This window comes from Rhineura floridana, chromosome 8 (assembly GCF_030035675.1).
Source record: "Rhineura floridana isolate rRhiFlo1 chromosome 8, rRhiFlo1.hap2, whole genome shotgun sequence".
NCBI lineage: Eukaryota > Metazoa > Chordata > Lepidosauria > Squamata > Rhineuridae > Rhineura > Rhineura floridana.
The window spans coordinates 130,142,194-130,157,085 of record NC_084487.1 but is presented as its reverse complement, the minus strand read 5'-3'; the positions used below and the strand labels follow the sequence as shown (position 1 = coordinate 130,157,085).

The window sequence follows — 14,892 nt, the reverse complement described above, 5'->3', positions numbered from 1 at the left end:
ATGGGCATGACAAGAAGCATGAGCCCATAATGAGCCCATGCAAACAACGACCCCCATCCCTAGAATAGAATGAAGGTCACTGGAGACTTGTGGCATTTCTGTGACATAAAGTTTTATTTTCACCTAGATACAGGTTGGACACAAAATGGACGATTCACGGCATCAACTCTTTCACCCACAGACACCTTGATGACATCACCACCAGTCAGTGGAGGCGTGGGGGGAGGGGGAGAAGACATGTCTCTTTTCAGAAGCTCTGCAGCGATTTCCTTTCTAGGGCAACACATTTCCTGTGTTTGACCATCTCTTTACTTATGCCAAGGTCCATGTTCCCAACAAAATCTGCCAGGCTCAACTTGTTCACTTGATTTGATTTCTTTAACAATCTCTTTTTACAACTAGTCATAGGATTGGGAGAATGATTTTGACCTTTTTTTAAACCAACCCCCCCCATCTCATTGTAATATAAAGGGAACTTCTACTATAAATGCACTTCAAGTGCTCCTGAACAAATGAACTAGACAAATGAGCATATAAATCCCTGCCCATTCCCTCCCCACCCCCCATATTCAGCCGCTGCCTACTCCTAATCTTCATTCCACTCCAACAGGTGACTTTTTTTTTTTTAAAGTCCCTGCAGATGAATGCTCAGATGTGAATCTTTCCATGTTGGCAACTGGCTGCAGGACTCTTAGTGAATTTTCCCCAGACACAGCAGGAGTGAGTGGTCAAGTGGGGATGAATAAACATTTTATATGCTGGTATGGTTTTGAGCAGTGGCAGCTGAGGCTTCCTGGGGTTGATGGGTCAAAGAACAAGGCAGGGAGGAGCTAAGGGTAAGCAGAGCACCTTTGACAAATTCAGACACAGTTGATGCACACAGAGTTTACGGGGAAGGGAGAGAAAGGGCAAGGCTTGAAGGGGTCAGAAACAGTGAGGTTTATGCAGGGAGAGCTTTTCTGTACTACTGTAAACAAGGAAGTCATGTTCTCCCCCCACAGCACAGAAACCAAATGATCTTGTCTTAGTTTCCTCACCCTTCTTTAAATCAAAGCAGCATTATCTGTCTGCTGCTTCCTGCCAAGTCTCATAACTGGTGAGTTAGCTACATTTCTCTCCTTCCCCCCCCCTTCCGGAACTGCAGAAGTAGTAAAGTGATTGGTTGCAAACATCCTGAATGAAGTCTGATTGGTTCAATCACTGAAGGGGCACCATTCAGAGTAAAATTGGAGTGCTATCAGAGGATTCTTGTGGGGGTCATTGTGGAATGAACCACTTTTTGCAAATTGCAGCAAGTGAATGCATACTTAGTGATTCACTAGGTGATTTCAGTCTCAAGAAAAGAATAATGGAAGGCCTACCTGAGTGGCTAGGAACAGGCCACAGAAATGCAGCCTTCAAGAGCTCTGGGGTTAGGGGAGGCAAGGGCTCCGTATACAGTTTTCGGCTGGATTTGAATGCTTATAAGATGTATCTCTGCACATGAATCTCTCCCTCTGCATTAGGGCCAATGTTTAGTCTTTGATGAAATAAAGCTTCCACATGCCTAGGATACTTTAAAGGTCTGTAAAGAGGATATATTTTTTATGTTTGAGGCTGGTTAGTACCTTAGTAGCTAAGAGACTGAGCTACAAATCAGGAAGTCCCTGATTCAAGTCTCATGTCTGCCATGAACTTACTAGTTGACCTGAGGCAAACCCCTTTCTCTCATTCCCAGCCCACTTCCTGTCTGAACAATGGAGATGATGATAAAATACTGACCAATTTTGCAGGTGTGCTGTAATGATTACATTAAGATAATATAAGAAGCATTTTAAAGCACAATACACATCCTTAAGTATTAATATCAATATGACTCAAAGTGAGTGACACAAAACAAGGAATCTCTCATCATTTCCATTTTTATTTCTTCTCTTATTTTCACAGCAAGCTCAGAAGCCTTATGATGTTCGTGATGTAATTGAACAATACTCTCAAGGGCACCTCAATATGATGGTTCGGATAAAAGAACTCCAAAGAAGGTAAGCAATCTGTTGAGCCCAAACTGATGGTTTAACAGTTGCTTCATTGACCCTGTGGGCTAGCAAGGAAGGATATACATGCTGTGCAAAGAAATCAGTATAATATGCATAACTTCGATATGTTTCCTTAAATATAGTGCTACAGAAGACATGATTCACTAGAAAAGACAGTAACGCTGGGAAAAACAGAAGGGAGTAGAAAAAGAGGAAGGCCAAACAAGATGGGTTGATTCCATAAAGGAAGCCACAGAGCTGAACTTACAGGGTGGTTCATGACAGATGCTCTTGGAGGTCACTGATTCATAGGGTCGCCATAAGTCATAATTGACTTGAAGGCACATAACAACAAACGTAAGGTACAAATTATTGTTCCCATGGAACAATGGAATATTACTTAGCTTTTCTTCAAGTGCTCAAATCATTTCATGCATGTTATTTTCTTGCAATTTTTACAGCAACTGAGTAAGGTTGGTCAGAATTATTGTCCCCGTACTGGTGATAGGAGGCTGAGAGAAGATGATGATGATGATGATGATTAGATTTATATCCCGCCCTTCCTCCCAGCAGGAGACCAGGGTGGCAAACAAAAGCACTAAAAACATTAAAACGTCATAACAACAAACTTTAAAACAAAACATCTTCAAAAATGGTACTTAAAAAACTATGAAAACATCTTCTAAGATTAAAAACATTTTAAAAAAGAAAGTTTAAAAACATATTAAAAAGCAATTCCAGCACAGATGCAGACTGGGATAGGTCTCAACTTAAAAGGCTTGTTGAAAGAGGAAAGTCTTCAATAGGCGCTGAAAAGATAGCAGAGATGGCGCCTGCCTAATATTCAAAGGGAGGGAATTCCACAGGGTAGGTGCTGCCACAGTAAAGGTCTGTTTCTTATGTTGTGCAGAATGGACCTCCTGATAAGATGGTATCTGCAGAAGGCCCTCATCTGCAGAGCATCGTGATCGACTGGGTATATAAGGGATAAGACGGTCTTTCAGGTATTCTGGTCCCAAGCTGTATAGGGCTTTGTACACCAAAGCTAGAACCTTGAACTTGGCTCGGTAGCAAATGGGCTGCCATTGCAATTCTTTCAGCAGCAGGGTGACATGTTGGCGGTACCCTGCCCCAGTGAGCAGTCTTGCCGCCGCATTTTGCACCAGCTGCAACTTCCAGACCAACCTCAAGATATGGCTTGCCTAAAACTACCTAGTTCATGACAGAGGAAAAAATCAAACAGGAAGCTTCCTGGTGTTGCTCAGTTTTCTAAGCAACATGCCATACCAATTATCCGTGGTATGCAATGGATCTTTTGCTTTTTAGCAAAAAGAACAGAGTCTTTAACAAATGCATTATACCATAAGCATTCATGGGCCAGAGCCCACTTTATCAGATTCTTTTCAATGATTTCTTGGCACTGTTTTACCAACAGCTTGGTTGTATGTGTCTATTAGTGAGAGGAGATCATCTGGGGGAGCACTATTAGTGGTTTCCCCATGGGCCAGAAGCACAACTCATGTCAACGGGAAGTCATGCTTTCAGTGTTGTGGGTCCAACTCTATGGAACTCCCCCCCACTAGAAGTTAGACAGGCACCGTCCCCGCTCAGTTTCAGACATCTGATTAAAACCATGTTGCTTTGGGAGGTCTTTGCATCATGAACGTTTTTCTCAGGGTTTTAATTTGTGAGGTTTAATCTTATTTTTTAAATTTTGTATATTGCATATTTTATCATTGTAAGCTGTTTTGAGACATAGATGGTGAAAAGTGGGGTGTACATATATATTTAATAAATAAATAATGGGAAGCCTTGCTGCAGAGGGAAAAGCCTGTTGGCATTGTTCGACCACTTCCAAAATGTAACCTGTAGTCCCATTCTAGTTAACAGTGAAAATTTTCTAGTGACCAGATGAGATCACCAGTAATGTTTGGATTATTGAATTTCACTTCAGAAACAGGAAGAAAATGTCTTTGAAGAGCAAATCCACACTGAGGAGCAGTAACCTCTCTCTGCTTCCCTCTGTTTCAAGGTTTTCATGAACCCTTACTAGGGATGGGGTTCACTACCTAGCTGTGATCCACTAGTATTCCAATAGTCCATTGTTCAATCCTGATCAGCCTTTTTTTTATTCCCACTTGCTTTTGCACTTGCCATTTCGATCGGCTTTTTGGGGTTTTTTGTGGTGAAAAAATTACATAATTTTTAACATAAATGCTTATGTAAATCCATGGAATTTAATGGATAATAGTGATTGTAATTATGAAGATAATTACATAAAATCGGGGGGGAGGGGAATTGGGTGGAAAAGCCATGCTGATTACAGCTGCAACCCACCGCAAGAAATCAGTGCCAGTCCAAAAAGACAGCACTGTCGGATTCAGTCAAAATCTGGTGCTAAGTCCAATTTAGCGGATGTTCTCTCTCATCCCTAACCAGAGCTTGGAAAAGTTACTTTTTTGAACTACAGCTCCCATCAGCCCAATCCAGTGGCCATGCTGGCTGGGGCTGATGGGAGTTGTAGTTCAAAAAAGTAACTTTTCCAAGCTCTCCCCTAATCTTTACACAAATGAGTAAATAAATGTGCAGGCCTTAAGTTGGAAGAGAGAAAAGCTAGAGCTGTCAGGTATGTTTGGTTTCTAAGACCAGCCAGTGCGATGTTAGGACGCTTATAGGGGCTGCAGGCAGGGTGTGAAGACAAGGCTCTTACCCAGAAGCCTAAAGGAAATAGTTTTCACTGGAAGGAAAGGAGTAACCAACAATGGTGCCACATTTCCTACCCTGTGCAACTAGGGCCATGAGAAAAAGCCCAGCCATCATCCAAAGCAACTGTACCAACGTCCTGCACTCGATTGTCCTAGTGGGGTCCTGCTTTTGGAGCCAGCCCTACCATTCTTTTGTGATAGTCAACAGGACTAGCAGCTACCCCCTCACAGAAGGGAACAGTCTTCCCTTGTTGTTTGTCTCCAGAATATGGTATTTGGAAGTATACAGCCAAGCGAAGATAGAGGTTCAATTCAGCTACCATAGCTTTCTCCTTAATGAAATTTCCCAAACTTTTACAACATACACAATTTAAACTAATGGCTTTATCACATCTTACAGTGATGACAACAGCTGTAAGACAGGATGGAAAATGTGGAAGAGCTGAAATCCTAATAATTACCTCTTGCAAGGAGAGGGGAAGAAGTAGGAGTGGGTTCCTGAGTGTCAAAGAGTCCTAAGAGTCTGGAGTCATGGCTTTATGGTGGGGGTCTTGAATCAGCTAGGTAAACACAAGTCTCTGAATGTAAGCCACAGTCTAACTAAAGTTTCTTAAAAATTCCGAGAACATGTGGCTTCATATTCCTCCAATGGTTCCTGGCTGATCCAAGGAAAACACCAAACACGGAAAGGAGCAAGGGAGGCAAGGGAACAGTGTAGAGGAGGCAAGGAGGGGGGCTAGCTAAGGTTGAAGCAATGTCTCCTAGGAGAGGAGATTGAACAATGTGGTTTCTTGAGGACAAATGCAGTCTTGGGTTCCTGAGAATAACCTTGGGTAACCTGAGACAAAAGGTGAATGAGGTTGAGACCACTGGCTAGAGGAGGGAGGGGATTCCATCATACATAGTTGAGATGCTACAGGGTGTGATGTACAAGTTTCTTGTCACACGGTGGAGGGGGCAATCTTAGGGAGCAAAGGTGAGGGTTGTGGGCCAAATCAGACAAATATCTTCAGTCCAGACTGTACTCGGTCTTGAGTGCTAATGGAGTTCCTGGTGCAAAACAGAGGTTGACTATCTTATTATTAAGCAATGCAAACAACTGTTGATTTGTTTTCCTGGTGGAGGCAGTTCTTACCTGGCTTGCGTTGTTCTTGCCAAGGCTAATTAATGGCCAAATAGAGGCACATGCTTGTATTTTCAGTTAGCAAGTAGCTTATCAAGCATTAGGCATTTGCATCCTTCCAGAGCTCTTGGTCCTCCCAGACACTGAGGGCAAGTTTGTCTGTTATTAATGAGGAGTAATGGTTAAGGTGTTCGGCTACAACCTGGGAGACCAGGGTTCGAATCCCCACACAGCCATGAAGCTCACTGGGTGACCTTGGGCCAGTCACTGCCTCTCAGCCTCATGAAAACCCTATTCATAGGGTCATCATAAGTCGGAATTGACTTGAACGCAGTACATTTACATTTACCATAGCCGAAGCTCTCTGGGCAGTTTACAACAATTAAAAACATTAAAAACAAATATACAAATTTAAAGACACATTTTTTAAAAAGCAATTTAACACATGCTAAAATGCCTGGGAGAAGAGGAAAGTCTTGACCTGGCACCGAAAAGTTAACAGTGTTGGCGCTAGGCAAACTTCGTCAGGAAGATCATTCCATAATTTGGGGGCCACCACTGAGAAGGCCCTCTCCCTTGTTGCCAGACTCCCAGCTTCCCTCCGAGTAGGCACCGGAGGAGGGCCTTTGATGTTGAGCATAGCGTACGGGTGGGTGCATGTCGGGAGAGGTGTTCCATCAGATATTGTGGTCCATGGCGCAGAGTGGTAAGCCGCGGTAACGCAGCCGAAGCTCTGCTCACGGCCGGAGTTCGATTCCAACGGAAAGAGGAAGTTGAATCTCCAGTAAAAGGAGTTGAGGTCCACTCAGCCTTCCATCCATCCGTGGTTGGTAAAATGAGTACCCGGCATACGCTGGGGGTAAAGAAAGGCCGGGAAAGGAACTGGCAATCCCAACCCATATATACGGTCTGCCTAGTAAACGTCGCAAGGCGTCACCCTAAGAGTCGGAAACGACTCGCACTATAAGTGCGGGGACACCTTTACCTTTTTAAGCCATGTAAGGCTTTATAGGTTAAAACCAGCACCTTGAATCAAGCTCGAAAACATACAGGCAGCCAATGCAAGAGGGCCAGAATCGGTTTTATATGTTCATGGGCCAGAGCCCACTTTATCAGATTCTTTTCAATGATTTCTTGGCACTGTTTTACCAACAGCTTGGCTGTATGTGTCTATTAGTGAGAGGGGATCATCTGGGGGAGCACTATTAGTGGTTCCCCCATAGGCTAGAAGCACAACTCATGTCAACGAGAAGTCATGCTTTCAGTGTTGTGGGTCCAACTCTATGGAACTCCCCCCCACTAGAAGTTAGACAGGCACCGTCCCCGCTCAGGTTCAAACCATCTGGTCCCTGTTACCAATCTGGCCGCTGCATTTTGCACAAGCTGCAGTTTCCAAACTATCTTCAAAGGCAGCCCCACGTAGAGCGCATTGCAGTAATCTAACTTGGAGGTTACCAGAGCATGGACAACTGAAGCCAGGTTATCGCTATCCAGATAGGGGCATAGCTGGGCCACCAACCGAAGTTGGTAGAAGGCACTCTGTGCCACTGAGGCTACCTGAGCCTCAAGTGACAGAGATGGTTCTAGGAGAACCCCCAAACTACGAACCTGCTCCTTCAGGGGGAGTGCAACCCCATCCAGGACAGGTTGAACATCCACCATCTGGTCAGAAGAACCACCCACTAGCAGCATCTCAGTCTTGTCTGGATTGAGCCTCAGTTTATTAGCCCTCATCCAGTCCATTCTCACAGCCAGGCACCAGTTCAGCACATTGACAGCCTCACCTGAAGAAGATGAAAAGGAGAAATAGAGCTGCGTGTCATCAACATACTGATGGCAATGCACTCCAAAGCTCCGGATGACCACACCCAACGGTTTCATGTAGATGTTGAACAGTGTGGGGGACAGAACTGACCCCTGCGGAACCCCATACTGGAGAATCCAGGGTTCCGAGCAATGTTCCCCAAGCACCACCTTCTGGAGCTGACACGCCACATAGGAGCAGAACCACCGCCATGCAGTCACTCCCACTCCCAGCTCAGCCAGTCGCCCCAGAAGGATACCACGGTCGATGGTATCGAAAGCCGCTAGGAGATCAAGGAGAATCAACAGAGTCACACTCCCCGTCTCTCTCCTAACAGAGGTCATCATACAGGGCGACCAAGGCTGTTTCCGTGCCAAAACCAGGCCTGAAACCTGACTGAAATGGATCCAGATATTGGTCTCATCCAAGAGTGTCTGGAGCTGGCCTGCCACCAGTCGTTCAAGGACCGTGCCCAGGAATTGAACATTTGCCACCGGCCTATAGTTATTAAGATTTTCTGGGTCCAGGGAGGGTCTCTTTAGGAGTCTTTCAAGCGGCCAGGGATCACCCCCTCTCACAGAGAGGCATTAATCACTTCCCTGGCCCAGCTGGCTGTTCCATCCCTGCTAGCTTTTATTAGCCAAGAAGGGCAAGGATCCAGCACAGAAGTGGTTGCATGAACCTGTCCAAGCACCTTGTCAACGTCCTCAAGCTGTTTTTGTTCTCCTTTTCTCCTCTGAGTTTTTCAATCTTGCAACTTTCTCTTTACCTTTGTCCTCTCTGCCTTCCCTGTCTTGCATCAGCTGATTTGCTCTGATGTTGCAGTATGAATGAATAAATGAATCATTTTATTACGGTCACAGACCACATATTAAAAGAGAGACATAAAAAGCAAACATACAGCATGGAGGATTTAAATATTTACAAAGCTACCATAGTTCCAAAAGCCCAGAGACAATTCTTTAGAGAGCGGGTTGAGAACATTTTTTCCTAGATGTTGCAGTAGTGTTTTGCATGTAGTCATATTACAGGACCATGATGGACATTAACTTAGCTGCTCTGAGAGACAGTGGTGAGATAGGTGACTGAATCCTCAAGGTATCACTGGAGAGATGAGAAGATTCAGAGATGCTTCAGCAGTTTTACATAATCAGAACCGTTTTCTCTGACAGCACAACTTTTGAATGGGATTTTTTATGAGACCTTGTTGATGCACATCCGCCATGTGTTGAAGCCTTTTGCTGGGATGACCTTTAAATAAATATCACAACAACTTCAAATAAAGTTAAGCAGTTTTACAGATATTTCAACAAATAACTGTAATACCATTGTTTAACTATAGTAAACATAACTTTAGCTTCTGTATCCCTTCCAGAATGTCTTTCCCAAGATTTTCATATTGAAATGTATTAGCACAACAATGGATGTATTTATGCCCAACATTTTAAATAACCTTTTTTATTATAATATTATACTTTATACATTAATATTCAGTTCTAAGTATGTTTCCCATTTCCTAAAGATGGAGTTTTTTTTTCTTTCCAATATTTGGCTGGAAATATTCAGGCAACAGCTAAACTATTCCACTAGCACAAGCACTTTTGATCATGCTGCTGAACTTTGCTTGCCTCTCCTCTTCTTGTATGCCCCCTAAATCTGCTCCAAAGCATGTTTAGGGGGTGCATGGGGGTACCAAGGGACAGGAAGTTCTCTTGCAAAGCCAAAAGTGCTTGCACTAGAAGAACTGGTAGATTCCACTCACAGTTTTTCATCCTCAGTCTCTGTGCCTGTTTGCAATATGGAGACAATGTTAGTGATTTATTTTACAGGATTTTTGCAAGGATTATGCCAATATAATATACATTAAGCTCTTTAAAATGTTATAAGATAAATACAGATAGGGATAAGCTAAATATATAAAGTATTAATATAATCATCATCATTGCTACCATCAGCACCATGACATATATCCAGGTTGATTGCGGAAATACCAGGCCCCCAATGACAGCCCAAATCAAATGGATCATGATGCTCTCAAGAAAATTGCCTCTGTTTTGTCCCTTGTGTCTGCTAGCCTCTCTCACTGACAGACATACAAGTAAGGCCTCTGTAATAGATTTTAAATCTCTGGCAGGTTTTTATGAGTGAAGGTGGTCCTTCAAATAACCTGATCACAAGCCGTTAGTGGCATTAATGGTCATGACCTGCACTTCAAATTGGGCCCAGAAGTGCTCGGGCAGCCAATGCAGCTGACACACCAGCCAGTTCCCCACTCACAGTATTTCTGTCTTGTCTGGATTAAATTTCAGTTTGTTTACCCTCATCTATCTCAAAACTGCCTCCCGACGGCTGTTCAGGCGTTTCACAGCCTTTCTAGGATTGGTAGATGGAAACATGAGGTAGAGTTGTGTGTCGTCCACATGCAAACACAGGATGAGAATGAGTTCTGTTCGTCCCTGCATAGGATCTTGGCTTGTTCTCTATAGATCATATGAATCAAATTGTAATTACTACAACCTGAAACATTATGGAAATCTACTGGATAACGTTCTTACGTAAGCTATTCCTTTCCCCCCCCAGGTTGGATCATTCCTTGGGAAAGCCTGGCCTCTTTCTTCCAGGTACAGAAACATTTCTATAATCCAGAGGTTCTTAACCTTGGGTTCCTGGATGGGCTTAAGGGAGTGCATGAACCAGGCACAAAAAAATCAATCTCCAACCCAATAAATAAATTGTATTTATTTATTTATGGGGGTCCATAGGTTTGTATTGTTCTATGGTCCTATTCTTAATGTTTTAAATTGTCTTAGTATCTTAAGTGTATGTTTCATGGTTTTAATGTCACAAATAGTATAATTCTATTTTAATTGTATATTTTTGTATGTTTTTTTACCTATGTGTAGTTTTTATTTGTAAGCCGCCCTGAGTTCCTGTTTTGGAAAAAGTGCGGGGTAAAAATAAAGATTTATTATTATTATTATTATTATTATTATTATTATTATTAATCAAATTGTCAAATTGTGACCCAGAAAAAGTTAAGAACCACTGTTATTAACCTATCAGTTGCATCAGCTGATGAATGGGGGGATGACTTAACTGAAATTTAACCTATTATCTAATTACTAGATTCAGTTGATAAGTTATCAAAAGGTTGTGGAAGGCATCTCCGTTGGTCCATATGTGCATCTTTTATTATTTATTTATTTGTTAGATTTACATCCCACCCTTCCTCCCAGTAGGAGTACACCATACATCTTTTACTATGTATGTCACGACAGCAAATATCAGAGGAACTGCCATCTTATGGGTAACGTTCACTCATCTTCAGTTACAGATCTGTGGGCTTCTCTAGATTGGTGTTTTGTTGCAGTATATTCTGCAACATGTTTGTGACCCAATAATAGTGCATTAGAGGTGAATTTGTTCCACTTTAGTTTGTTTCGAGATGCCTTCCTAATGCTACCACATTAATGCTATCTGGAGGGGCGACAGCACAACAAAAGCTGGACAAAAATATACTAGAACATTTGTGGTGTAAAAAGTTATGGGATTTCAGCAGGAAATTACAAGACTGGAAATGAAGCAGTGTGACTGACTCAAGATGCAAACAGTACTGAAAGCCGGATGGTGTGTGACCGCTCCAATAGCATCATGAGCACAAATCATCATAAATGCACAATAAAAAGGACACCTGGAGGGGCCCTGTGTAACATAGGAATGGCTGCACAGAAAGTGCTTATTGATTTTCAAGTAGCAAAAAGTGGTACCCTCGTAAAAAAAAACTTCAGAAGAGTTCGTCTGATCATTTATGTTGCTCTCTTTTTGGATTAATTAATTTGTGCCCTCAATAACATCAGCTCATAGCCAAATCTGGTTGGCTATATAGCATCATAACGTTATCATATTTGCTGTAATGATCCATGATGATCCCCCCGTTCCTGCTGCTCTGCTAATCATTGGAAGAGCATGCCTTGGACCACATCCTGAGGGTGCAGATTTCACACTACTGAACAAGAGAAAGAAAAAAGGCATGTTTCTTGGAAACTATGCATATTGCCTGGAGAATATACAAGATGCAGTTAAGATATATATGTTCCCCAAAGCTTGTTGGGAATTACCCATAATAGCCAAAGAATGTACAAAATTCAGCTAAGAGATGCATATTCCACAAGGCCTGTTGGGGATTATGCATAATGGCCAGAGAACATACAAAATTCAGGTGATATATGCATTCCAAGGCCTGTTGGAGAGTGTGCATAATGATGGGAGAATGTACAAAATTTAGTCGATATACTCACACTTCTCAAGGCCTGTTGGACATTTTGTATATTGACCAGGAAATGTGCTCAATTCCCTTTTCATGGGAGGATTATGTGCACATTCACCATGATGCATAGTGAATGTGCACAATGGTTGGTTATTATGCACATTAACAGGGCAATTTACATTCTCCTTAACATATACATATTTGCCCGAAAAGTCTTCCTGTCAAAAATCCAAATTTCAATACAAAAAATTAAACCTGTCAATATTTGGCTTAGCCCCAATAAATACAATGTTTGTGAGAGAGTTCATAAGCTGTTTATATGTGTACAAGTACTTATGTAGACAGTGCAATCCTGAACATGTGTACTCATATGTAAATCTCATTGAGTTCAGTGGGGCTTACTCCCAAGTAGAAGATTATACTTGTATAACGTTGGGTATAAGATTGCAGCCTTACAGCATGTATCTTAATGAAATGTATTATGGCAATGCATCAAATTTGATGACCACTGTTTTCATTGATTTGAACATACAAAGATGTGAGGTTGCTTTACACGCAAAGTCCAGCTATACACTATGCTCCTCATATGAAAAGTAGCCACATATAAGATATCAGGTTCTGACTAGAGATGGAGAAGCTCTCTCTCTGCTTGCTTTGGCTTGACTTGGAAAGGATCAGCATTCTTTCTCTCTCTCAAAAAAGGAAAGATCACTTTTCAAACCAATACAAGGTGGTTGGGGGGGAAGTGGAATTCTTCTCTGGCTTGGATTTCAATTCAAGATGGAGAATAAATAGTTGTTTCCCTCCCCACTTCTTGCCAGACTTCCATCCCGAAATATCAGACCATCTGACTCTTCTCTTCTCCCATTACTGGGACAATGGCAGCAGTTTGACTAGGAGAAGGATCTGAGCCAGACCTTTGGTCGATTTAGTTGAGAAGGCAGAGGCCTTTGTCATCCCTGCTGAAATACCTTTAACCGAGGATGTCAGGAATTACCCATCAGTTCTGCCCCAAGAAATTAGTATATCTTTGTATCCAGTAGTAGTTGGTGTGGTGGGGCAGAGCTGTCCTCCCGACACTGGTGTCAGTACAGCTTTCGAAGATGGCAGAGCAGGACAGCAGCAAGGGTGGGGCTGCACAGAGTCATGATGGAACCAATCCAGTCCTCCTGCTGTTGTGTCCACACAGCCATGTCTTTGACATTGCCCTGCTGCTCCTAGCACTGTCCAGATAAGCTATAGCAACATTGGTGTCGGGAGGACAGCTGTGCCTCACCCCACCAGCCACTACTGTTTGTATGCATCTGTTATGGAGATACATTCCAGGTTGCAATCATGTTGCCAGTTAATTTTCTGCTACCTTTTCACTAGAACCCAGTTAAGTAAAACTAGCTACATTTTTCCAGTGATATAATTGAGTGCCTTCTTTCCTTTTCTTTATTTTAGAAAAGGGAGTTGACAAAGGGTACTATACTGTAGGAGCCAGACTGATCCGACTGGAAGATAAGGTAAGGTGTTAAAAAAAAAAAAGGAAGGAAGTCCCCCAACAAGTAATGATATCTGATTTATGTGTTGTGAACAGTGTGTCTTAGCATCGTTTACTATAAAACTCCGAGAAACCAAAATAAGGAAAGAATATACTAATATTTGGAAAAGATTTGATGAAATTTGTATAGACTGTGTTAGGACTACTCTTAACACCCATTGTGTGAACTTTGGCTCAAAGCAGAAATATTTGCATCTTGAACCCAGACCCTGTGGTTAATGTAAAGATGTGTCCAAAACTTGAAGCACCAAAGGGATTATAAATGTACTTTGTTTCAAAGGTTACTACATCTAATGCATAGTAATTTGTTGACATACTTTACTAGAGGTACTGAGAGCTGAGAGCTGATTTTTATATATGGAGGAAAATATGGTAAACTATTGAGAAACATCAAGAAAGTGGTGCTGAACTGTAACTGATGGGCAAGCTGAATGGACAGTGCCATACTTTGGTGAAAGGGGATGGGCAGAGAGGGGATAGTATTTCTTTCTAAGAGAAATGAAATGGTATGAGAGATACTCTCGTTTCTGGTTATCCCACTGTCTCCTCTGTTGAAACAGGATCTGTAAGTGTTTGTAGGGTTTTTTATTTTTATCTGTTTATTTGTTAGTCACCTTTCCACACACATTTGTGCATGACTTAAAGTTAATAAAAATTAAAATTAAAACAAGTAAAAGATTAAAAATATAAAAAGTTAAGAACAAAATAGTACCGTTTCAGTGAAACAGGCTTTGCAAGGCTTTGGAGACAAGAGTGTGGCAGAAGAAATATGTGGTGGCTGTGTTTGAAATTATTTTCAGTCTCTAGCCAGGAATGGTATATGTTCAAACTACACCTTCAGTTATTATCTTTCCTTGTTGAAAGGACGTAACCCCCTGTGATCTGCATGCTGGCAGAGCCAGCCAGAAGTGGGAAAGAAAATCTGGGTATGTGTGTGGTGATACAGCCACACACCAGTGAAGATGCTAAGAAAGGGTTAAAACAGAGTAAGTTCAAAGGTGGGTGGAGTGCTGAGGTTGCAGCTAACTAGGTCAGGAACAGAACCAGAAGATGAATGGACAAGACTGTTAACAGTAGAGATGACCTCAAGAGGCTGGCAATAGAAACAGATCTGAATGGCAAAGTACTGCTGGGGAAGGTATGTTCACAGCCTTTAAGGACAGAAAGTGGTGTAGAGCTAACCTGGCCCAGTCTCACATGGCATATGTTTATTTTTGTTTATTGGAATAAATCTGTATGTTGTTGAGCCACACGCCTTCTTTCTGCATCCATTATTTGGGGAACCGTGGTGAAATATATAGAGCCTACGAGGCCGAACTCTCCCTGCAAGTCCAGGCACCATGACTGGTGTTACCCCCACCCTGCAAAGTGATATAGTTTGCTTGGCTACCCCAAATTATTTAGATGCTGGAGGTGGAAAATCAAAATGGCA

General features: G+C 42.2%; 1 protein-coding gene across 1 annotated transcript in view; it reads left to right on the top strand.

Annotated features, from left to right (window-relative positions):
* The window catches only part of LOC133363374 (potassium voltage-gated channel subfamily KQT member 1-like), a 566,236-nt gene that overhangs the window by 269,186 nt on the left and 282,158 nt on the right, over window positions 1-14,892 (top strand). Inside the window, exons 13-15 of the mRNA XM_061582770.1 lie at window positions 1,927-2,021; window positions 10,228-10,268; window positions 13,361-13,422. Of these exons, the coding sequence (XP_061438754.1) occupies window positions 1,927-2,021; window positions 10,228-10,268; window positions 13,361-13,422 (198 nt within the window). The remainder of the gene's footprint in view (window positions 1-1,926; window positions 2,022-10,227; window positions 10,269-13,360; window positions 13,423-14,892) is intronic.